The sequence below is a fragment of the Heteronotia binoei genome, chromosome 3 (assembly GCF_032191835.1).
Source record: "Heteronotia binoei isolate CCM8104 ecotype False Entrance Well chromosome 3, APGP_CSIRO_Hbin_v1, whole genome shotgun sequence".
Classification (NCBI taxonomy): domain Eukaryota; kingdom Metazoa; phylum Chordata; class Lepidosauria; order Squamata; family Gekkonidae; genus Heteronotia; species Heteronotia binoei.
The window spans coordinates 89,791,933-89,816,664 of record NC_083225.1 but is presented as its reverse complement, the minus strand read 5'-3'; the positions used below and the strand labels follow the sequence as shown (position 1 = coordinate 89,816,664).

At 39.3% G+C, this 24,732-nt stretch overlaps 1 protein-coding gene across 1 annotated transcript in view; it reads left to right on the top strand.

Annotated features, from left to right (window-relative positions):
- The window catches only part of EFHC2 (EF-hand domain containing 2), a 69,017-nt gene that overhangs the window by 30,466 nt on the left and 13,819 nt on the right, over nt 1-24,732 (top strand). Inside the window, exons 5-13 of the mRNA XM_060234173.1 lie at nt 1,015-1,266; nt 2,642-2,752; nt 3,027-3,165; nt 11,248-11,413; nt 12,438-12,580; nt 14,450-14,646; nt 16,177-16,310; nt 18,602-18,799; nt 21,399-21,491. Coding sequence (XP_060090156.1) covers nt 1,015-1,266; nt 2,642-2,752; nt 3,027-3,165; nt 11,248-11,413; nt 12,438-12,580; nt 14,450-14,646; nt 16,177-16,310; nt 18,602-18,799; nt 21,399-21,491 — 1,433 coding nt within the window. The remainder of the gene's footprint in view (nt 1-1,014; nt 1,267-2,641; nt 2,753-3,026; nt 3,166-11,247; nt 11,414-12,437; nt 12,581-14,449; nt 14,647-16,176; nt 16,311-18,601; nt 18,800-21,398; nt 21,492-24,732) is intronic.

Genomic DNA, 24,732 nt, shown 5'->3' with positions numbered 1-24,732 from the left:
TCCAGTAAGAGGCTTTCGGCGGTCAGGAAGGAACTGGCGGGATCCCCGCGCTGGCGTTGGTGGGCATGCGCATTGGGACGCCTGCGCATGCCCATTGGCGCCGAGCGCGAAAAAATCCTGGGCTTTTTCAGGTACCGATTCGGGGATCGGCGCAGGCGCACTATCCCATGAGTGTGAATGCACAGATGACCACTCGAAGATCTACAGTTACAGGTAAGCAACCTGTCTTTCTGTATGCAGTTTTGTGATGCTGTCTTTTAAGGTTTATGATGCTGCGCAGGGAATTGAAAGGAGTCCCACTTCAAAATGCACCTGCAGAGCAACTGGTGAGAAATCGATCGTTTGTGCTGGGGGGAAACAGAAGCCTGGGGGCAGAGCAATGCTAGTGAGAAACTGGTCTATGATTCCTTTCAAATGACTGCTGCAACTTGACGTGCCATATGACCTCTACCTGTACAAATTCGGTTCAAATGAGCAATGTATGCTGGTTTGACATTAGTTTGTTACTTGATTACTGTTTGTAATCTGGGTTTCTTTAAGGTTTTTTTTGGGGGGGTGACTGGGTGGGTCTGATCGTGTCTGTATAATTCTGTATATGATTCTGTGTGTATCTCTGTATTTTGAAATAAACTTGTTTGAAAATTTAAAAAAGAAACAAAGGAGGAAGAGGGACTGCAGTTTTGCAGAAAGAGGTGATTTTTCCCCCTCTTGTCTTGGGAACTGCTGCTTTTTCTGAGAAAGTTTGTTCACATTAAAGAGATATTTAATTTGGTGGAATTCCTTTGAAATACTATGTCTGAAAACAAGCCTTAACTCTGAATGACTCGCTGTAACAAGTGGCAGTTCTTGTCATGGTGATTCCTGATACTATTCAATAAGCACTTTTTTTCAAAAGTGTGCAAAAATCAGATTTCCCCCCCAAAAAACTGTTATATGTTTTCTTTAAAAAAAATAAACTTGGTCATGAAAGTGTAACTTGATGCATCTGAATTTTTCTTCTCTCTTGATGTGCAGTTGATAGACAGTATGAAACCTTTGCGTCCCTATGAGCGCTTTGATACGCTTCGCCAGTTTTTGGAGCATGATGGACATGTTTTACGGTTTTATGGCGTATGGGATGACACTGAAACTATGTTTGGGGATATTCGAGAACTAGTGCTACATTATTTTTTGTCTGATGACACTATTGAGATAAAAGAAGTGATACCAGTGAATGCAGGTCGAGATGCTGTACCTCTGTTCCTCAATAGGCAGAAGCTACCAAAGGTAAAGAAATAAATGGTACTGCATGTCTGTTTGAGATATTTCCTTAGTATCTGAAGTGACTTGAATGTTTCAGATACAATCCTGCAAGCTGGTGACCCTTAAATATCTCTCTCATTCTTTCAATAGGACATGCAAGTGCCCCAAGCTGTACATTAGTGAAGCTGTACCTAAGTGTGAGATGGTACCCTTAAATGGTTTATTATTTATTTATTTATCAGATTTATATCCCGCCCTCCTCCGACAGGCTCAGGGCGGCTAACAACATTTTAAAAACATTAGCAATTTACAAACATATTAAAATTAGATATAAAAACATTTCCATATATATTAAAAACCTGAGATGGCAAGCTTCTGATTTCCATTATATTCAGTTTGGGTTTAAAAGACTGTCTGGCTTCTCATGCCCCATTACAGCCTCTGTGGGAAGCTGTATGTTTTTTCTATGGATGAGGGTAGCCCAACAATTACTGAATCCTTTTTGCATCTCCCCAGTCCTACACACCCTACTATTTGCCAAAATTCACACTCTGATATCTTCATTAAAAACTGTAGAGCCTTTTTAGTTGAGCACTTTTTTAATTGAGTGGTTTTTTTTAATGACCAGATTTAAACTGTCTTGGAATGAAGTTCATATACAGTCATTTATATTTCACTGTAGAATCTTCTACATTTTGCATTACAATCCCAACTAAAGATTTGTTGGGATTATGTACTTCTAAGGCTTTAGGTTTTTTCAAATTTCAAAATAACATTTATGACAGCTAGTTTCATCCCCTGGATAATGAAGAGCGCAAATGTCACACTCATCTATACCTTTATCATGCTTGGTTTTGAATGATGTTAGCAGTAGCACTATATGCTGCTTGGTGGATGCAGTTGGCCAAATATATGTATGTATTTATTTTATTTATATTGTTTCTAGCCTGCCTTTCTCAATGGGAATCAAGGCGGATTACACATAGTGAGTCTGTACAGCCAACAGAATGGAACATTCAATAACAAGTGCATTAGGGTTTTAGAAGTCTGGAACCACTAGAAAGAACTGAAGCATAGCAAAAGTATTAACCTGGAACATTAAGTGGTACTAAAATTACATAATAGAAACCTACTTACAGTGTGCTATACACAGCAGTATAGATCATAATCATTTATCCAAGTAAATTTGAGAATCATTTTGCACAATGCAACCTTGTTACCTGTGCATAAAACCCTTAGTTCAGTTTTGCATGGTTTGTGGAACATCACATGAATTGCTGCATTTAGCAACAATATAAAAAGCATATACAACCTGATTTTATAAACTTCCATTTATAGATAGGCCAGATTAATTATGTTGCATTGCAAATATTAACAATCTATTGATTTTCTCACCCAGTATGCTCCAGTTGGATTGTACCAACCTGGTACAATCACAGATCGGACAGTCCTTAATGTGTTTGGAGGCTTAGTAGGAAATAAAGGTCGTTACATTTTGGACAATCGTAAGGTAAGCAAGTTTAGGCAACTGTACTCTGAAGAATGTAGTTACTTTTGTAGCTGTGACCTTTAAATAAATAACTTTGTTTAACAAAGTAAATGAGACATTTGCTAAAAGTTTTTCAAAATTCAGTATTTTTGTTATTTTAGAAGGCAGCTTGGGTTGGGTGGGAAATAAGGAAGTTTGTTAAACATCATCTCTTTTTGTTTTCAGTTTCCGCTTCTGAAATGTTCATATGAATGTGAGATTCATGTAGATTTTTGTATGTATTTCCTATTACTAGACAGGAGCTGTGCATCAGGAATTTTATAAAGACTGTGACCTGAGAATAGGGTCAGTAATCAATGTTTGGGGAAGAAAGATAGTTCTCTGCGATTGTGATGAATTTACCAAAGAATATTATAGCGCAAAATATGGAGTCAGTAAGTAACAATACTGATACTTCAATGTACTAATCTTCATTGTAAACTTGTGCAGCTTTTAAAAACATTTTGTAAGTTATATTTGCAAAAGAGATTTTAGCTAAAACCTATAAAAACCATACCATTTAGTAGCAAACAGTACAATAGTAGATGTGATGTCTTGACCTGGACCCCCTGGGGCTGCCATCATCACTTCAGTGACTGGCACAGATTTGCTTGTGAAGGGAAGTGGGGTGGCTGAAAGATGAAATTTCTTGCTCACATAAATGGTGGTCAGGTTTTTGCAGCTGATCTGTCAGACCCCGTATCTCTTCCAATTGCTTTCCATTTACTCAGGACTTGATGGTCTGTCTTTTAAAATACCAGATTACTGCTGTTCTTACCATCTCTCCAGGTGAGTGAACTGCGTCTGGATATAAACCTATTTTCATAATGTCTATATTTTTATGTTTGATGGATATGTATATGGTTTTACTTTATTTTTGGTAAAACATTGCAAGTGGAAATTATCTATCTAACAAGAAGTGACTGGAGTTCAGAAATGAAATATTCTTCACCCACCCAAAGATGTCAGATGTGTTCAGTGCACAGATATAAGTTAACTACTCTTTTAAAATGGTGAATCTCTGTCAGATTCTTTTAAAATATCACCAGTTGCAGAAGATAACAAGTGGATTGTGCCATTGTCAAATCCTAATTATCACAGGTTATGGTGAACTGGCTTTCCTGTTGTCATTTGCTGTGATACTTTCTTGAAATTAGAAACCGTCAAGATAGCTTTACAGTTCAAGAAAGAAATACTTATTTATGTGCTGAATGTATCTTTTAACTTGCTCTTGAGGGAATTTAGAACATGTTTCTGATTAAAGCTATGATTCTAAGCATAATTACTTGGGAGTGATGGCTCAACTAGATGAGATTTTGACGATCTAAGATTGGATTTTCTGTCTCTTTAAATTACCATTGATAGCATATAGGAAGGCAGATTTGAACTGGGACTGCAGCGCTGGGGGAGGTTTTTAAATAAACTTTTCTGCCTGCTGTTTCCTTCATAGGGCAATCTTAAAAGTGCTCATTAGGTTTCCTTATGGATTCAAATAGCAGCTGCAAGGAGGGGTGTATTTTAATCTTGAAAACAGCAAATGGAGGGAAAGGGTTGTTACCCCAGCCCAACTGCTTCTGCCATGGCTGCTACTAATGGACATTTAAAGAGACAGGACATTTTACAGTGTCTTATCTAGCTGAACTGTGCATCTTGTTGAAATCAGTATGATCTACTTCTAAATAAATGCATCTAGGATCTGTGATAGCTGAGTAGTGGTCACATCTTCCTAAGTGAGGAAGATAAAAGCAAATAAGGAATAATACTTAAAACTGCAGATGGTTTAAAACTGAGAAAATGTTCTAAACATCTTTTAAAGGAAAGGCTAAAAATCCAAAATATACCCGATCAACTTGAGAGCTGGACTAAATGGTTGAAATGAAATTTGCTTTAAGGAAGAGTCAATATCACAGTTAGATGAGAGACTAGTAGAAACGGTAAAACAGAATTGGAAGTCATGCTTGATGCCAAACTGAAAATGAAGTTACTTTTTATGCTCTGACCAAGAAAGCTAATGCCATCTTTATCTTCATGAGCAATTCTTTCATGTCCAAGACCTGAGGGGATATATTGCCTTTTTGTTTGTTATCTGCAAAACTGTGTGTGGAGTACTTTGTTAATTTTGGAGTACCACAATTTAGGAAGGATTTTATTTATCAGATATTTACAAGTGTGGGTCCATGACACTTGGGGGGGGGGGGATTATCCTTCCCACTTTTTTAACTGGCCCAGGGGCTGCCCTGGACTCAGGGGCTGTGCTGCTTCTGGCAGCTGCCACGCCAGGCTCAGCATGATTCAGTGGCTGGACTGCTGCTGCTGGTGGGCCCAGCACGACTCCAGGGTTGCCTGCTGCTTGTGGCATACCTGCATGGCTCCTGGGCTATATGATGGCCACCACCAGGCCCAGCTGGGCATCTGGGCTGTGCGGCTGCTGCTGGCATGCCCCACCTGGATCCTGGGCTGTACAGACGCAGCCATTGGCCCATTGTGATTCAGGGACTGCAGTAGCCACTGGAGCTACTTTTTTTGGGGGGGGGGATTACTACTTTTCTTTTCAGGGGATTTAACCCCCTCCCATGTATTTTTTTATTTCCAGATTTTCCCCAACATTTGCTAAAAAATCTGTTTAGTCTCTGTGTGGCCTCATCTGCAGATTTAGCTGCTCAAAGATGTGGGGCATGGGTGGCTAATAGCACATAGGTCCTTCCTCTAGGATGTTCAGTGTGGCATACATGGATTCCCCTAACTCCTTTCTGTCTTCACAATAATCCTATAGGTGGCTTGGGTTGAGAAAGCATGTCTAGCCTACAATCATCCAGTGAGCATCATGGTTGATTGGGGATTTGAATCTGAGCCTCCATAATTGCATCATTGGTTGTCTCTTTCCTGCGCTACTGCCATTGGTGTGCACCCCTCCTCTGCCTCTCCCTCATCTCCTTTCACCCTGATCCAGGCTCTTTCACACTTTTCTCTGCTCTCCCAGGTCTCACAAGGGCCACTTTTTGGTGTTTGAAGGGACACTATTGGTGTTTCTGCCGCATGAACCGCTGACACAAACTTCATAGACCTCTGTAAAAACCATGGAGGTTCATTGCAGGTGTGATTACATGACCTCATGAACTGGGCAATTTTTGGGACAAATCTAGGTTTTTGACAAGGTTCATGCCCATCACTGCTGCTGGGCTCTGCTGTAGTTTCTGGATTCTGCTGCTGTGGCTGGGCCCACCGGTGGCTTCTAGGCTCTGGAACAGTTGCCAAAATCTTCTTCTGATCCTGGCTATTGGCATCCATCACTTCAGTGTCCAGGCCTGCAGTCCCTGCAATTATTCCCTGCTTTGGCTGAGCAGGTGAAAATTGAAGGAGATTCCTTCCCACTTCCTCGCCAGGCCCAGCATGGCTTCCAACGTGATTCCCAGGCTCACATTTTCCTCCAGCAAATGCTTTCGCATGGATTTAGCTATCCACAGATGGCGGCCATAGTTTGGTGGCTGAGAGAGAGAGTATATGGATTTCAAGGATGCTTTGAAACATTTGTTCTCACAGAGCAGGACAAGTCATTGTGAATCTAAATTAAAGGAGATTATATTTAAATAACAATTATGGGGGAGGAATTCCTAACTCTGATCAGTACAGCAATAAAATACGCTTACTAAGGATGTTGTAAAATCTTATTATTTATAGATATTGAGGGTAAGGTTTAGACTGGGATGTGTTAGGTTAGGGGTGTCAAACTCATTTGTTATGAGGGCCGGATTGGACATAAATGAGACCTTGTCAGGCCAGGCCATGCCATGTTAGGCCAGGCTATGTATGTACCTATTTAAGATTACGTAGCTGAGATATGAACTTTATAAAGGATACAGACAAACACAATTAAAGGGTTTAAAAAAAAAAAAAAACCCTTAAAACATGCTTAAAATATTAGTGCTTGTTGGTCTTAAAGGTGTTTTCTTTGTACTTCTCCCATGGGATCCTTCCTCCCCAAGGGAGGAGCCTCAGCCAATGGAGAAAATAGAGGCTTTGCTCTGTAGTTCCTGTGTGATTGAGCAAGCCTGGCAAAGCAAACTGTGATGCAGAAGGAAGCAAGAGAGAGGGAGAAGAAAGTAGATGACAGCCAGTTGCTCAGGGGCCTGATAGGAGCCCTCCAGGGGCCTGATTCAGCCCTCTGGCCACATGTTTGACACCCCTGTATTAGGTAGTAGATATTTTACCTTACTACCTAACTTCCTGATAGCATTCTACTCCAATTGTTGTTGTTGTTGTTATTTGTTATTCCAGCTTTCTGGCAATTTATTTCTATGCCATATGTATTTTTCTAGCATTCTTAAGTCTATAGCATTAAAAGCTTTCATTTTTGTTCAGTGTCAAAATATTCTGATCTAATATTACTCAAGGGGTTGCCTAATGTTGGAAATATTTTAATCTAAAATGTGTTATGATATATGTGGATGTGTGACTCCCACCTACAGGATTTATTTACACTGTTATCAGTTTGGTTGCTGTATTCTGAGAATCCAAATGGAATGCAATGATAGGAAACCAAATGATGGAAACTGAAATTTAATAGCTGTTAAAAGATGTCATTTGGGGTTCTTTTCTTGCACTGCACCACAGAGGGTTGCAAATTGAACATCAGCTTAGAGTGCAACTATGTCATAGCAAGGCTCCTTGGGTCAAGGAAAACCATGGGCAAAATCCTGTTGGGGTTTAATTTTATTAAATATTGATTCCTGTCTTGAGAGCTAAGAATGTGTTGGAATCTCTTCTGCTGAAATTAAGGGACTGAAATGTGACTGCCTTTGGCTGGCTTATCTCAAGACCTTGTCATTAGAAGTTTTGTGTACAGTGCTCGTAAACCATTTGGGAGTTAACTCTGAGAAGATTGTTTATTCTTTTGACTGGGTGTTGGTTTAGGGTTGGTGGGTCCAACTCAGGAAATATTTGGGGACTTTGTGGGTAGAGCCAGGAGACTTTCCCCTTCCCTAAAATAAACAAATAACTAAATAAAAATACAGCACTACAGTTCCCCTGAATAGTCTTCATTTCTTCCTCCTCTTTTTTGCCTTCAAAAGAGCCAGTTTGGTGTAGTGGTTAAGTGTGCAGACTCTTATCTGGGAGAACCGGGTTTGATTCCCCACTCCTCCACTTGCACCTGCTGGAATGGCCTTGGGTCAGCCATAGCTCTGGCAGAGGTTGTCCTTGAAAGGGAGCTGCTGTGAGAGCCCTCTCCAGCCCCACCCACCTCACAGGGTGTCTGTTGTGGGGGAGGAAGGTAAAAGAGATTGTGAGCCGCTCTGAGACTCTTTGGAGTGGAGGGCGGGATATAAATCCAATATCTTCTTCTCTTCTTCTTCATAGGATTCCCCAGCAGCTACTTTTCCACTAAATGGAAGTGAAAACATACACATGCTCACAAAGCAGCCAAAATAAACCGTTTGCAAGCCCACGTTTTTTGTGATTTCACTGGGAGCTTTACTCATGAGAGTTGCTGAATGTCACAGTCTGCTGTATTTCAACCAACTTCTTCAGACTAACACAGAAAAATGAAAGTTAGGAAGACAGAAATCCTGGGGGTGGAGTTTTCCTCAATCTCATAATCAGCATATAGTTAACTCTTTACTATCTATTTTACTATACAAATGACTTCTGAATGGAATGCAAAATAAACAGAGGGGCTGTGCTCTCTTCCTCCCTTACACATTCACTGGGAAGAGCCACATGGCTCTGCCTGCTCATGCCTTCCCATGTAGCTTTTGCATCCTGAGATTTAAAGGCACACACACATACACATTCCAAAACACAGTTTGCAAGCTTCTTCTAAATCTGCAGAGATTTAAAGGAACATCATGGCTGTTGGGGCAGTGTTTTCCCTAACCAGCTAGCTGGCTTGAAGTGGGTGGAGCCTGCAAAACCAGGGAATCCCCTACCCAGATTGAGGGGATGGCAGGCCTGTGTTGTTTCATATGTGCTCTATAGTAATATAGCATACCTACATATTTCCCCATCTTCTGTCTTCATTTTGTAATAACTTCTCTCAGCCTCCTTTCTGTTTATACCTGCCAACTGAATGCAGTATTTAGTGTTTCTGAAAAAGTGGACTGTGGCTCTCAAAAGTGTAGGCCACAACAAAACCGTTAGTCTTTAAGATGCTATAACAGCGCGCCTCGCGGTCTCACTGGATCGCTTCTATATGCGGATTATGGCTACCCCAGCCCCTCTTCAGCCTCAGTTCTTCCTTTTGAATTTTACCTCACGACTATGAAACGCAAGGGGTGGGTGTAATATGGATTTCTCACTACTAGTCTCTTCGGGGGTTTTGTTTTGCTTTCAGATGGATATGAACTCAGTTTGTAGGGGACCACAGCAGCTTTGATAGTTTTCCCAATATACTGGCACCAGAGAACTTTAAAGTAAACCACAGAAATTTATTAACATACACACACCGTCTTCAACTGGGGAATGGGAAATATATACATGGGCTATATTGTATCTCAAGCAGTTAACAGTTTCTTCGTAGTTCAGGCTTTATAATATCTAGTTCACTTAGGTCTCTCAGGTTTCACAGATCATACAGCTTTCACTCTCCAACACTATTCTAGGTTGGCCTCTTGGGTATAATGTGCCAAGTCCCTTAAGTCGACTGGTGTCTCTTCTCCCAGCCCTTCAGACTTCTAGACCCACATCTTTCCCTCAACCACCTCTTTAGCTCTTAAGAGAAGTGTCTCTGTGTCTGTAACCTCTCAGGTCTTTTACTGTGACTCTTCTCTAGTCACACACAACCCCGTGGCTGTCTAAATAGAGTGAACAGTGAGCTTTGCTTCTCTCGAAGACTCTCCTCAGCTCCTGTCTCAGCTCCTTCTCAGACCAACTGCTCTCTTCAGCAGTCTCCCTCAGACTCCGTCTGACACTAACTGCCCTCAGCCATTAGCTATCAATCACCTCTGAGAGTTCCGAGCACTCTGGCCCCCACCCTCAGATCACTTGACGCAGGCTCTATGCGTCCTTAGTTTTCATGTTAACCCGTTCATTACCGTCACAGATGCCACAAGGTGCTTTGATTATATCAGACTAATATGGTCCCTTTGGAACTTTTGACTAGATCTTTCAAGGAGTTGTAAAGGGATTGTGAAAGGGTTGTACTTCACCTTCAGTCATGCAAGAGAGTCTATGATGGGAAACTGTTGAATTAAGAACTTATGACAATTCTTTCCCTGGTGCTGCCTATGCCGGGATGATGTGTTTTACAAGTTTTATAACCTTCTCTTGTCTTCCAAATTTTAGCTGGGGGCTGAGGTGGGGAGAGAAGTTGGTTTGGATTGTGTTCCATGTTTGAGACTCACCATCTCTTGCAGTGGTTTCTTTCTACCCGGCATTCCGGGCCTGAAGAGATTCTGAGACTGCTAAATGGGAAGACATTTGTCCTTTCCAATGTTCAAAGCAAGGAAAGTGGCAGCAATGCCTCTGAGAGAAGAAGGCAAGAGAAATCTTTTCCTGTCATGCAGTGCTCATTCACAGGTTGTGTTGTGGCTGAGGTCAGATTGAACCTGGTATAGTCTCTGGTTGCCAAATGGGATCAACACCAACGACCTGACAGCTGACAACTTTTGCTTTCCTTAAGGGATGCCAATGAAACTTGCAGGTTCTCTTTAAGCCATCCACTATAGTTGCACTAGATGGCACTGTTGGAATGTTTGAGAGATCTTAATCAGAGTTTCTTTTGTTATACAAGCCCTGTGATTCTGATACCAGGGGAACCAGTCTATTTGAAATCTTTACTGTTCTTTATTCTCAATGAACACATGCTTACCATTATTTGCAATTCACTGTACATCTAAACTTTGATGATTTGCGAGCTCAGTATGTATAGACTTCTGTCTATAATATATCTTTTAAAATTAAAATGTGCTGATGTAAACCAACTGAACTCAGTATAACTAAATTGGCTTAACCCCAAATGCTTTTGCTTAACCCAGCTGTTAGTAAGTAGAGGGGAGAGTGATCATATGTGAGCTGGAGATTGTTTACTGGGGTCATATTTATGACTTTATTATATTTAAGAAAATAATTCAAATCAGTTAATAAGTATGAATGCTATTTTTGAGAAAAGAGGAGGGACTGAAAATTTAGCTTTTTTTTTTTAAACAGGACTCAATTGCTAGGATAAGGACTTTACTTATTGGAGGTCTGCCCAGGATCAGGGAAATATTTTGAGTTTTCCCATCCATGGAGAGAAGTTGATAGAAAGCAGAGGAAAATATCAATAGCAGTTTGCTCTCAGAGAACAGAAACTTGAAAAATGTTTTCAAAATTGGGGTTTCCTGTTCAGAGAAAATATTTGCTTTTCTAAAACTCACCTGCCGAAGGGGAGAGCAGTTTCGTTTCTGTAGACAGCAATGCATGTGTGTAATCGAGATGTAGAACATTCTGAACATATTTGGGAACTGAGGAGTAAAATGGTGGTTGCAAATTGTGTTTTACAGAGGACTTTGCTCCAGTACCATACAAGGCTCCACCACCTCCAAAAGTCAGAAGGCAGATTCCACCATACAATGGATTTGGCTCTGAAGAAGACTCCCTTTGCTCCTGCATGGGCTTGCTTCCCAAACCACCCCAAAAGGACTTTAAGAAGTTCATGGAAAAAGACAGGTATATCTAAATCTGAAGTAGCTGATAGAACCTTCCCTATTTTCAGATTCCAGAACTGGACAGCAAACAGGGAAAGAGAATTGTCATTACATTTTGTTTATCAAGAGATAGTATTTTTAAAGATATTTATGCCCTGCAACTCTAAGCATGTATGCTAACTGTAATGTAAAAGTATATATTACAGGCTTCACAATACTTGACATACTTATAAATCAGACAATATCAGAATGTAGGTTCTTATCATCACTTCAAAATAAATACATAGGTTTTTATGAACCTTAAACATTTTGCTCCAAACCCATCCCCCTCCAGGAAAAAAAATACAAGAGCCACAAATATCAAATAGCTCATGAGAATTCCAGTAACACTTAGGCATGGGTGCAGGAAGACATGTATTCTTTCTTCTTGCATTCACTTTTACTTTTCCTGCATCTCCTATGTAGTTATTGATACACTGTACTACCTAGCAGTTATCTTTAAATTTGCAAGGGATTCTGGGATTTATTATACTTTTCTGGAATTTATAAATAAATGTATATGTCTAAGTGAATATGGTTTGCATGGGAAAATGTTAGTGGCATAATGCAGAAAAAGTCCAGATTTGCAGTATTCTGTACAATCAGTCCAGTATCCTAAAAAATTGGGCTTCTCATTTGATGTAGAGTAGAATTGGCCATGAACCACCAGTTTTTAAAATCTTTGTATATAATTATAGCATTTTATACTGTTTTTTGTCATGCATATAACAGTAAAACAGATTTTTAAAATTAACATTAATATTAAGATCCCTCAAGTTTTGGTATTATGGATTTGCCAGTTCAGTCCCCTCAATAATAAATAGGTTTAGACATGCAAATCAACTTATTAACTAATGACATGGTCTCCCTGACATTAAAAACTTGGTCGAGACTGTTTTACATTGCATTATTTTTACAAATAGCAAGGCAACATATGTCCAGTTGAAAGAAGGATCAGTGAATCACTTTCTGTCATATACCGTTTTTTTTTGCTTCTGTCATCATAGACAAGGCCTCGAAAGCAATATACTGCGGTTTCTTGCACAATTTATTACTACTGATCCCATTGACAAGGAACGGAAGTTCATAATTTCTTATTTTCTTAGTGATGATACCATTTCAGTGTTTGAGCCCCCGCAAAGAAATACAGGTAAGACACTACTTGCAAGCAAGCTGGCTAAGGGAAGGTAACAGTATTTTTATTATTAAATTGTATAGATGTGAATTTGGTGTAATCAGGCACTCACTGAGAAAGATGTCTTGATGTACTAGGCCTGGACTTTGCCTCATTTAAGTTTGTGGGAAAGAGTCTGGGAGGAATATGAAGATTCAGCTTTTCATAGACTTCTGTAAGCCATTTTTACCCTCAGTTAATATTAAGCCTTGAAACAGGAAATGGACTGATATTAGCACAAGAGTTCTGCAGAAAAGTGCATTCTCTTTTAGCTTAGTTGCAGAATTTCATGGACATTTGCTGCAGAACTTCATGCAAGTATATCTGCAGCTCAGTACTTGCCCTTATGAAATGCCAAATTATGATAGTGATGCCTAGATGTTCTGTTCCTCTCCACTCTCATGTTTTCTTATCAGGGTGGTAACACAATACAGATCTTTGAGGCAGTGGTAGAATTGTAAAAGGATTGAACTTTACTTTCAGTCATGCAAGAGAATCTATGATGAGGAACTGTTGAATTCAGGACTTATGGAAATTTTTCTGTAGTGCTGCCTATGCTAGGATAAACATGACGACGTGCTTTAAAAGTTTTACAATTTTCTCCTGTTTTCCAAAATTTTGTGAGGCGGGAGGAAAGAGGGAGAAACTAGTTTGGATTGTATTGCCACCTTTATGCTGGTTTATCATTGTTTGGCCAAACCTTTTTCTTTTCAAGAATGCTTTCTGTTTACCTTAAGCATTATGAAAATGTCTTTAGTGAGACAAATCTAGAATCAATAATGACATTAAAAGTTTTGGTTGACTAGGTAATTATGTAGCCATCTTCTCATACTGACCGTTTTTGATGAGTCATTAACTAAATAGGAAGAAGTTGGTTTCTATTCTTGACTCTGAATGTTCATGCTTTTACAGGCTTAAGTCAGACCCTGATGATTACCTTTAATGCATTTTTCACCTTTCAGTTTTGTTCAACAAAGATAATTTCTGTACCAAACTCTGGATGAATAAGTACTCTGGGTTTTGCAGTCACATATAATTGTTACTCTAAATGGCCTTTTCCTATACAGTCCATTCCTTTTTATTTCACTTACATTACCAAATAATACACAAGACACCATCAAATGTTTCAAATGCACACTTTTTGGCTTTTGGTTGGGAGTGCAGCTATAAACAGGAAATGAACCACAGACATACTTAAGTTAGCAGATTGCTTGTTCAGCATAAAGCATTACAGTTGGCAAACCTTCTCTAGAATGCAGTGAGTGTGATGTCAGTTTCCTGCACTCTGCACAATGGCAGTGTCTCATTTTGAGACACTGGAAAAGCTCTTTCTCTGGATATGTTATTCTTTTTAAACATATAACACTTTTGCAATTGCTTTCTTCAGACAGATGATATAAGATGTGCATTACTTTTATGTGACAGAAACAGTTTAATCTGTACAGTCTTGCGCGCACACATGCTTGTAATGAGAGGAAAATCCCTAAGTTATATTTCAACAAGTTGTAACCATTTATTTGCCTTATCACAATTATGGTTATGATTCAGTACAGTATAGTTCACAGGAAGGATCAAGCACCTGCCACCCAATGGGTTTACCAGCTTAAGAACAACTAGATGCACCCAGTTTCTTAGCTGAAAGTGCAGCTTCTAATACAGGTGTGAAAGAAGTCAAAATTCTGTGAGAATAAAAGAGAAGTATTTTATGAACATTACATTTTGTAGAAATGTGGAAATAACTGCTGCCTAGATACTAGTATGAGCAGTTCAGTCTGGATGACAGGTTATTTTAGGGTGCAATCTAATAGAGTTCTCTGAAAGATCCAGCTTGTTGTTTTGTTACAGGGGTACTTGGTGGGAAATTCCTGGAAAGAAGTCGTGTTCTGAAGCCCGGGCAGGAGCTCTTTAAGAGTGAATTGTCTGAGTACTACATGGCCCAGGATCTGTATATTGGAGCCAAACTGTGTTTCCATGGCCACGTCTTCCTTGTGGTGGATGCTGATGAGTATGCTTTCAACTACATGGAGAAGCATGCAACTGAGGCAAGCTGTGCTTTCCAATCCTTATTTGGCATTTGAGCCATGTGCAGTATTATTATCTTTCTTCAGTAATGGTTGCTCTGAAAACCTTTGTTTATTCACTCCAAGATCAACACACATACATTGTTGGTTGACTGAACACGTAATGGTGAAATTTGTCCATTTCTTCAACCTATTGTACGCAAGATACATACAAGATAGCATGTTTGGTAAATGTCATGGAGTTTCTATGTGCATAATGAATCCAGTTTGCAAAGTTACTTTAATAATATCCTAATCCTGCATTTCCATAAAGAACAAAAACAAAAAGGCAACAAAAGGGAACTGATTATAGAGTCTGTGCTGTCAAGTTAATTTTCCTATGCAACAGATAAAGGAACTGATGCTAATTAAACACAACCCATAAGAATATCTGATAGTTGTTATGGTTGCCTCTTGCCATAGCATTTGTGCAGCCCTCCTGGAGTAAAAGTGTAACCCAGATAGGAAGCAGCTGTAAATAGGATGATGAAAAGGATAATGTAATCTTGGAGGCATTTTTTTGGATTGCATTACGTTGTGCGTAGCTACAAAATTTAAACTGTTCTTTTGAAACTTCTAGAATTTTATATTTTTAGATGTGATGATGCATTTTTTCCAGAGGTTTCAAAAGAGGGTCTGAAACTGAACTTGCAAGTCCTTACTACTGGGAATAAGATTAGGTTAGATGATAGGTTAAATGCAAGTTGAGGGAAATGCCAACCCAATTTGCATTTGATGTGTGACCTGACAATCACTTCGAAATAGTGTGTGGAGGGCTAAACATCTCCCAAGCATGATGTGGCTGCAGGGGCTTGTTCATTCCCTCCTTTCTACCCCATGCGCTTCACTAGCTGAAAAGGGCCATGAGGGTGGGCTGTTTGTCTTATTACGAGTTCCATGTGTCTGCCCAGCTCTTTTCTGTAGAAGGGATAGAGTGAGGTAACTCCTCCTGCAGCCACATTGTGCTTGGAAAATGTTTAGCCCTCCACAGACATACTACCCCACATTTTTAAGGTGAATCCTGGGTCACATGGTAATGTGCCTTTGGTTGGGGTTTCCCTCACCCGAGTCACATTTAACATATCATCTCATCATACCCTAAAGAACTCAAGACACTGAGATCCAGCTCAGGTACACATGTGGCTTTGGGCCAATGCATTCAGTTCTCTGCACCCAGTTTCTAAACAGCTGTTGCCTGTTATCAACTTAGGTGAGATGGCTGCATCACTTTTGGCTCACATTTCATATTAATGTTCAGTGCAAAGTCTCTGTTTTCCAACTTACTGCACTCCTTGTTACGGGGCAGTCACACAAGATGCAGTAGATGATAAGCCTTTAAATGATTTTTTCAGTGCATGGACAGGTTCACGTGCATTCTCACCTGGCCCCATTTTATATAGTTGTATATAATAAGCTATTACAGTCTTTGGTCTTCTTATTGTTGTTCACTGAAATGATTTGTCTGTTTTGAATATAATCTCTGTTCTTTTCCCTGTTGCCACCGATTTTCAGTTTGCCATGGCCAATATCAACACCATCTTGAACAAACTGAAAGCAATAGGAGAGCCAAGGTCAAGAGAGATTAAGCAGATTTTTGCAGCTACTGATCCTCAGCATACGACTGTTATGGACTATGATGAATTCAGGTAACACTGAGGAATACATGTCTCAGGAAGACAATTTAATTCAGTGCTCTTAAGTTTTAGAATCCTATCTGTGTGAGGTCCCCATCAGTAAGAAAGAATGAGGAAGTCTGCAGGCCTGTTGATAGTCTGCCTGTCTTCATCTCACAGACCATAAGCAGGCTTAAACATAGCCTTTTTAGTAACAGGAGCCATGGAGCTTTCTTTTGACCTGCTTCTCTGCATGTTGAACTTCCATGTGGGATTCTCTGTCTGTCTATCTGCTGCATCTTTATGAAAAATAAGTATTTTGTCTATTAGAAAATGCTTATTTTTAATTTTTGTAAGCATTTGCAACATTTTGACATCTCACACCAGTGATTGCTTTAAAGAGTTCTGTAACAGCATTTGATTCATGTGTTTGCTTTGATTTTTATCTCACCAAATCCAAGAACTCATTGTGGCATATTTCTCATTTGTATCTCACTCTTTCTCCAAAGAACTCCAAGCAGGTATGTTGTTCTCTCACTTCCTATTTTGTCTTTAAAACAACTTTGCAGAGTAGCTTAGTGAGCATTACTGGTTGCAGTAGGTTGCCTACTGAGTTTTAGGAATGAAGATTTGAGCCCAGGGCTTGTTAAACTATAATCTGATACCACTAACCATGCTGACTGTCAAACATAAAAATACATAATTGACAAATATAAAATGTATAGCCAGGCTGGCCTGATCTCATCAGATCTCAGAAGCTAAGCAGGGTTGACCCTGCTTAGTATTTGGATGGGAGACCACTAAGGAATTCCAGAGTCACTATTCAGAGAAAGGCAATGCCAAACCACCTCTGCTAGCTTGTTGCCTTGAAAACCTACAAGGTCTCCATGTCGGCTGCAACTTGATGGCACTTTACACACACAAACGTGCCCAAGAAAGTTAGCAGTAAACAGACCAAGTGTGTGTTTGATGTACACAATCATTTTGAGTGACCTTTGCAAACTAATGTCTTTAAATCAGCTGCATTGCAACTGGTTTAGTAACTCATATAGGTTTTGCAAATTTGTAACTTTCCTTGGGTGCTGACAAAACAGATGTTTACAGATGTATTTTTTGCTTGTTTACTTGCTGTCCTTATTATAAAATCATTCAGAACAAGCTGGAAAACAGAACAAATGCAAGAAACATACATTCTCCCTGTCTCAAAGTGTTCACAAGCTCTAACTCAGAAAATGAGTTGCATAGGGTTCTAATGAAAATGGGTTTGCTGTACATATATAAAAGCTTACTTGCCTTGTTTTATCTTCATGGTATAAGAAATAGCAGATATTCATACATGAATTTAAAATACTCAAGAAGGCACTTTATGCTTGATAAGTAGATAAAACAAGCATATAATCTGATACACTGATGACAGTTTTGTATTTCATTATGCTGTGGAGCTTGACTAAAACAAGTCTTAATGAAGCTGCTAGTTAAACATAACCCTATAATGAATTGCTGTGATACTAGGTCAATGCAGACAATACTTTTTAGTCTTATAAATGTTTGCAGCTGTTCCCCAGTATATGCTTTGTGTGAACAAATGTAATTTGCAAACTTCAGTTCATGGATATTGACTACAGTGGGTCCTATAACCTTGGAAGAATATTTTCTACTGCAGTATTCAGGTGTCACAAAGGACGTGATTAAAGAAAATTAAAACATTAAAAAGAGTTCCCTTAACCCCTTCTTAGTTTTCCCATCAGCTGTCAAGTCCTTGAAATTTTCCTTGGGTGCTGACAAAACAGGTGTTTGCAATCTCTTTTTTGTTCAGAGTAATTGAACACTGAAAATTCATTTTAAAATGACACCTATACCATCCATGTATTTTGGTGACAGAAAAACAGCTTACCCTACCTAGGCTGTTCTTGCAAAATGTCTGGTCCAGTGATACAGCATGTCTCAAAGATGCAAACTATATTTCCTAGTCCATTCTTTAGATGCTTCTATTTTTCATAAGAAGAAACTTATTTCAGTCCAGTTCTGCTCGTGTTTCTACACTCACAGAAAGTCACTTCCTTCCTTCCAAAGCATTCTTGTGTAGAAGCTTTGAAGCTTCATCAGACTTAGATTTCCGGACAGTGGTTTGGTTGTCTCACTTTTAAAGTTCCATAATGATGCACAACATAGATGTTTCTCACTGTCTCTTCTTAAAAGTGTACCCAGGAAGATGAAGCCTACAAGTTCTTGGACTGAAAACAAGTATCATTTATTGGCCTGAAGTTAATTGTTTATAGTATTTTCTTTCATATGGACATAATTATTTATTTTGAATTTCACAGAAATGTGATGATGAATATCTCAGATGGAAAATTATCAGAACATGAAATTATGACTGTTGGGCGATACTACAGTGTAAGAGATAAGAATGAGATGGACATTACGTTCCTTCTAGCTGTGTCCCAGGAACATCTGAAGAAAAGTAGCTTTGAGAACTTTGGTCAACTTTTGGCATCCTTTGTATACAATGACAGAGACAAGTAAGGATTCTGTTTTCTCTGAGAAACCTGAATGTTTTAATTCTCTCCTGTCTAAGAAACTAGAGAATATGGAATTTGCTTCCAGTGTTTTCACAAAAGAAACATGGCAGGAAAATTGCCCAGTTTCATTCTGAATGCTGGCTCTGCCCTACTAACATCTACTAGCCACACTCCTCATGTGATCTATCTCCCATCAGCATAGGGGAATCAACATTTTGTTGACATAATGCAGTCATTGATTTCTCTTGTAGAGAGTTTAAAAGGTGATTAAATTGCCCTTTGAAATCTGTGGGAATTATAACCTGATTCTAAATACATTGAGTTGCATCCAAAGGTGTCCTGTTGTTATCCAAAGAGGCAGTCTCCTAACTAACAGGGAGAATTAGCTTAAAGGGGAGAAAGTGAGAGGGGGGCCACTGTGATTTCCACCAATATTTACAGGGATTTTTCCCTTAGAGAATTCTCAGAATAAACCAGTCAGGAGTTCAACCAGTAAGGCTTTTTATTAAAAGAAATAAAAGACAGCAAAATATATATACACAAAACACACTTGAAGCACACATTAGCTAATTAAGAGGAAATAAAGGGAGGAGAGGGAAAAAGCAATTGGGGAAGGTTATACAATTACCAATTTGGAGGCAGCAGCCAAATGCTAGTATTTCACAAAGAGAAGGAGGATGCCCACATGGGGGTGTGAGGTCTGGATTCAAAAACACATGCACACCACAATGGAGCAGAGTGCTGCAGTTATAGGGAAAATGTTCCCTGGGTCTATGCTGACATATTTACCCTCAAAACAGTTACTTGATTGCTTTTCCAGGGATGAACAACTGATCTTGGAAAAATGTAAATTTACCTGAGGTGAACTATAGTTGCTAATGTTCTTGATGACTCAATGAGTATCAGATAGGAAAGTTACCAGGTTTTGTGAATAGCATTAAGTGTTGCTAATAGGAGTAAATGAGTCAGGGGGAAGTGAGGCTGGATCTTGACAAGATTAGTCCAAGGTGAGGTAATAACATCTTGGAAGACCCTTTGTTCCTAAATTATACATCTCCTTAGGATGCTTTTGATTCACCTTCTGAAGTATTTTTCCAGGATTGTCTCTGGCTTGTCTTTGATTGGCATCTATTTTGTGTCTTTTTGGGCCAGGCAGTGCTTCATATTTATGATTTTCAAGATGATATTTGTATGAAGAGTATTTACTTCTTTCTCCCTATGTGCTAAACTGCTCCTTCTGTAGGAAGAAGGTCTGACTGCTAACACTGTTGGGAGTGGGAGGTATTTCCACTTGTACAAAGGAGTAAGGCTCCATGATTTGTGGGTTTTCTGGTTGCAGCGTAGTCTCTCATGGTGCATCCCCTTGTGTTCAAATGGAAATATTATATTGCTTAAGGCTAGATCATTTGCTATGTTAGTTTGATGATGACTCAACAACTTTGCTTCTTTCATTACATGAATGCAAGTGACAAATGTGGCTGGTCTGCAAGACCACTTAAGTGACAGAATGGCATGCTGTTGTTTCTCTGTCTCCCCTCCTTACCAGACATGCTTTATCTTTACTAAGTGTTCTATCACAGGGCTTGGATTTTATTACCACAAAAACCGTTTTTGATACTATTAACAAGTTATAAGCCAAAACAGCTTAGTCAGCTCAAAACTTTAGATTTAAAAGAGAAGATAGATTAGTATTTCTCTGTTGCCAGCACCAATCCTCTTGGAAGCAGAGTCCTTGAGGGAGCAGAGGCGGGCAGGGAGGATTTTGTTTGACTGGGGTGTGGCAGGCAGACCAAACACGTGCCTGGAGATTTGTTTTTCCTTTCCCCCTGCCAAACAGGGTGGGGAGGAAGGAGACAAGAAGGCCAGAACTAGTTTCTTTCCCTTATGCACAGGTCTTCTTCCAGGACCCTGCAGTTGGCTGGTGGCTGGAGAAGGGGAAGGTTGCTGTTTACATGTACTGGCTTTTTCTGGACTCAGAAGTTATGCTCAGACATCTTTTTTAGCCATAATTTTTAAGTGAACATTAAAACTGGTGTATGCGTGAGGCTGGCTTATTGCTAGGCTTCTGCATAGGACTTGCTCTTCCCCTTTCCTTTCTTGAATTTAGTTTCCAGTTATAAACTAACTTTGGTTACTTGTGACATGTGGATGCAGGTGTGTGGGTCACCTGGAATTAGCTTTTCTCTGAAAAACTAGAATCCTGATAGAATCCTTTTGTGGGGGATGCTAACTACAGTTAACTTGTGCACCCCGCATTTGTACATTATGGGAAATCAGAGTTTTTAATTCAGGTTCCCCATGTGAGAAGGAGTGGGGGAGAAGGGAGGTGAACTTGTAAGACCAACAACAAGCCAGGTTTGGGCACCTGCCAGATTAATGTCTGCTCAAAGTATATTCCAGATGTAGCCAAGGCTTTGCTCCAGGGATCTGTTTGAAGGGGTCATTACTGGCAAGGTTTGCAGAATTTTTTTTCCTTTCCACAAGTATTTCCTTCTTTTTAATATACACCTTGTATCCTTTTAAGAGATGATTCTAATGTTTTTATATTTCGATATTTGTAAGAAGCATAAACTTATAGAAAACATTTCTGTTTGCATAGGTGCGGATTGCTGCCCAGTAACAAGTGCAGGACTATTTGCAAGTCCTTCAGGCTGCCCTTAGCAGATGATCTCCTGCGAGCTCTACTGGCTGCGTAAGTCTGATCCCATAGTAATGTTGTTTACTTACATAGTCAGAATATAGCTTGTCTGAGGTGTGATAAGTCAGTTATAATGGAGACCAGCAGTCATTTTAATACAATAGACAGTGATATGTATACGTCATTATTCTCTGTGCTGTATTCACATATTTCTTTTGGGCCACTGTCACCTTTTGTCAAATAGATTTTTGAAAGTTTTTGAGAGAATATAAAAACTTGCAGGACCTGTTTACTCCAAATGAATGTGGGATGTGCATATTCCTTATAAGTTATCCCTCCTTCAACCTAATTTTAATTTTCCAAAAGTCTACCATCTGCTTTTTAGATATTTGCAATGGTAAGCTGCGAGAAATTCAGCATTTCACATGGCTGTGCACATTTTGATGCTCTCTATTTGATTGTTCACATTATAGTAGTTTTCTCTTCATTACATGTAGTCCCACTAGCCCTCTGATTTATTGAACTGAGATACTGAAACATACACATTTAGAAAATGTGCTGTCCAAACAACTGTTTCAATAGTGACACTGTAACATGTTTCCGTGTGGAATGCATAGACTGTAAAACTAGAAAGTAATGTTTTAAAAAACCCTATATCACTCTGGGAATATAATAAAGTCATATTTACATAAAGAAAACTGAGAATGACAGTTTGAATTGTATTTGGTGATTGGTTTATTGCAGTAGTTGTAGAAGTTGTGAGTGCAGCCTCTGTGTAAGGGGCCCAGAGGGTCAAATACTGTGCTGGAAAAAAAAATGGGTGACTCCCTCTGCCTGACTCAGTAGTGCTTAGACTGCTGATTCTTAAATCTTAGCAGGGTTGATACCCATAGGCGGCAGTTCTACAAACACTTTCCTGGGAATAGGCACCTTTGGAAAAATGGGGCTTACTTCTAATTAGACATACTTGGGCTTGCTCTCAAATTCTTTTTTACTGGTAAAACTTAGGTTTGGGTTAGCTCCCAGCAAATATAGTCAGGCTTATTTCATTTTATTTTCCCTGCCAAACCAACCCTCTTTTTCCTTCACCCCCTCAATGTGTGTAGGTCTTTGCATGTGAAGCACACCAGCCACCTTCTCCTCTGAGATATTGTGAAATTTCCTCCAATAATGTCATTCTTTCCCATCTGATGAGAACTCTGCGTTGTCCATCTCCACTGCCTTTGCTGCTGATAGCAAGAACACCTGCCCCTCTCTCAGTTCATGCTAGTTGGCTTTATCCCCAATACCATCCTTCGAGTGAAATCACTGTTGGCGTTAGAACATGATCCTTTTGTACAGGAAGCTATAAAGCAAAGAGTTAAAGGATCTGAGGGAGGTTGCTGCAGTGTTCTGCTGAGGAATAGAGGCATTTGTGAATGCACAAACTCTAGCTTGTATTAAAAGAACATATATTGTAAAATGCATTGTAAAAAGCAAATTAACAAGATGTATTGACTTTTAAGTTTTTTATGCCTCATCAGAATTATAGGACATCAGCAGATAATGGTCTGGATCTTCTTTATTTTAAAGGCACCTTACAATGCAACCCTACAAGCATTTTCCTGGGAGCAAGCCACATTGGATAGACCTTAGTAGAATTCAGAGTAGACCTGCTTAGGATTGCTGTCTTAATGAATGAAAGGCACTGTTTTTCAAAAATTCATGAAGCACAGACATTTCAAGGAGTTCCCTGCGGTAGGCAGATGGATAGCCTATGCAATTTGCTGCACGTTCATCATTTCTGACACCTGGTTATGAACATTTGACAACGGGAGTAAAATAATTCATTTTTAGAACTCCCACTAACCTGAGTAAAATAAATTTATTTTTAGAACTCCCACTAACCTGAACTGCCAAAAGGTGTTCTGGAATAGCCAGAATCCAGGAGTGAAATAAAGAATTCTGTCTCCTTTTTTTGTAAAACAATAATTAAATAAATGCAACTGGAGAAGAGAATTATGCCCTATCAGTGGAGAATAAAGTACTAGGTATTTAAGAGGTGGATTTAGAATTATAAACTGTGGAGGAACAATATGAAGCTGTATTGCATTTATAACATGATTTTAAATGCATTTCACGAAAGTGAGAATTTTAGCTAGTCTTCGTTGCATCAGTTATATGATTGTTGCCTATGGACATCAGCATCCTCTGAATTGAAACCCAGGATACTTAGAAATATAGTTTTAATCTTAAACATGCTACAAGCCTGTTTGTTGTGAAATACAAAATGGACCAAGGGACTGCAATACTTATCTAAAATAGTGACATTAATCAAATTTGCCATGGCAATTGGATTATAATTAAGATGACTTAAGGCATCATAAGAGCTTTAATAGTTTCCCACAATAGTATACCATACCTTTTGGCACATTCTCTAAAAACTCAATCCAACATACTGAACACTGGAATGCATTCCTGGTTATCTCCTGATTTATATAGTACTAATTTTAGAGGTGGGGCGAATATGTATGGGTGTTTGATACCTAACACAGTTTGAACTTTTATTGAAAAGGTATGCAGATGGATATTGGCAAGTCAGTCAATAGTCTCTGGTTTTTTTTGTTTTTTTTTAAAAAGAGAAAGTCAAATGATAGGAGCAAGAGAGGTAGATCTAGGTGCCTCCCCCTTCCTGTTCCAATGTTTTGTAGGTTGTCATCCCTGAGCCACAGAGGGGTTGCCATCTATATTCTCCTTTTCTGCAAATCTCCCCCTTCTGTTAAACTGTGTTTTGTACACTTGATTTTTTACACCTCAAACTTGCAAACTTTGCCCAAAAGTGATGACCTAACATTTCCCTGTCTCCACCAAAAGTATGAGTAGTTTGATGGCCATACAGTTTAAATCAGATAATTTCCTTCATTTATCAAGAGTTGAAGGTAGGAAAGGGATGACAAAAGTTTCTCTTTTTCTCCATACTGATTATCTGGGGCTTATAGAAGGATCTGATGTTTGCTTTGGTCTCACCAATTTACCATCTAACAAGAGTGGGATGGGATTGGAAAGACATGTAGGGAGAAGATTAAGATGGATATGACATGGCAGCAGAGCTTTTTTTGAGCAGGAACCCAGAGTTCCAGCTGGCTTGGTGCCAGGGGTGTGTGGCCTAATATGCAAATGAGTTCCTGCCAGGCTTTCTCTACAAACCCCCCCCCCCCTGCATAGCAACATCGTTCTTTGTGGCACCATCACCATCAGAGGAGATGAGAAATAATTAGGCTTGTATCTATTCTGCATACCTCAAAAAACCTTTCCA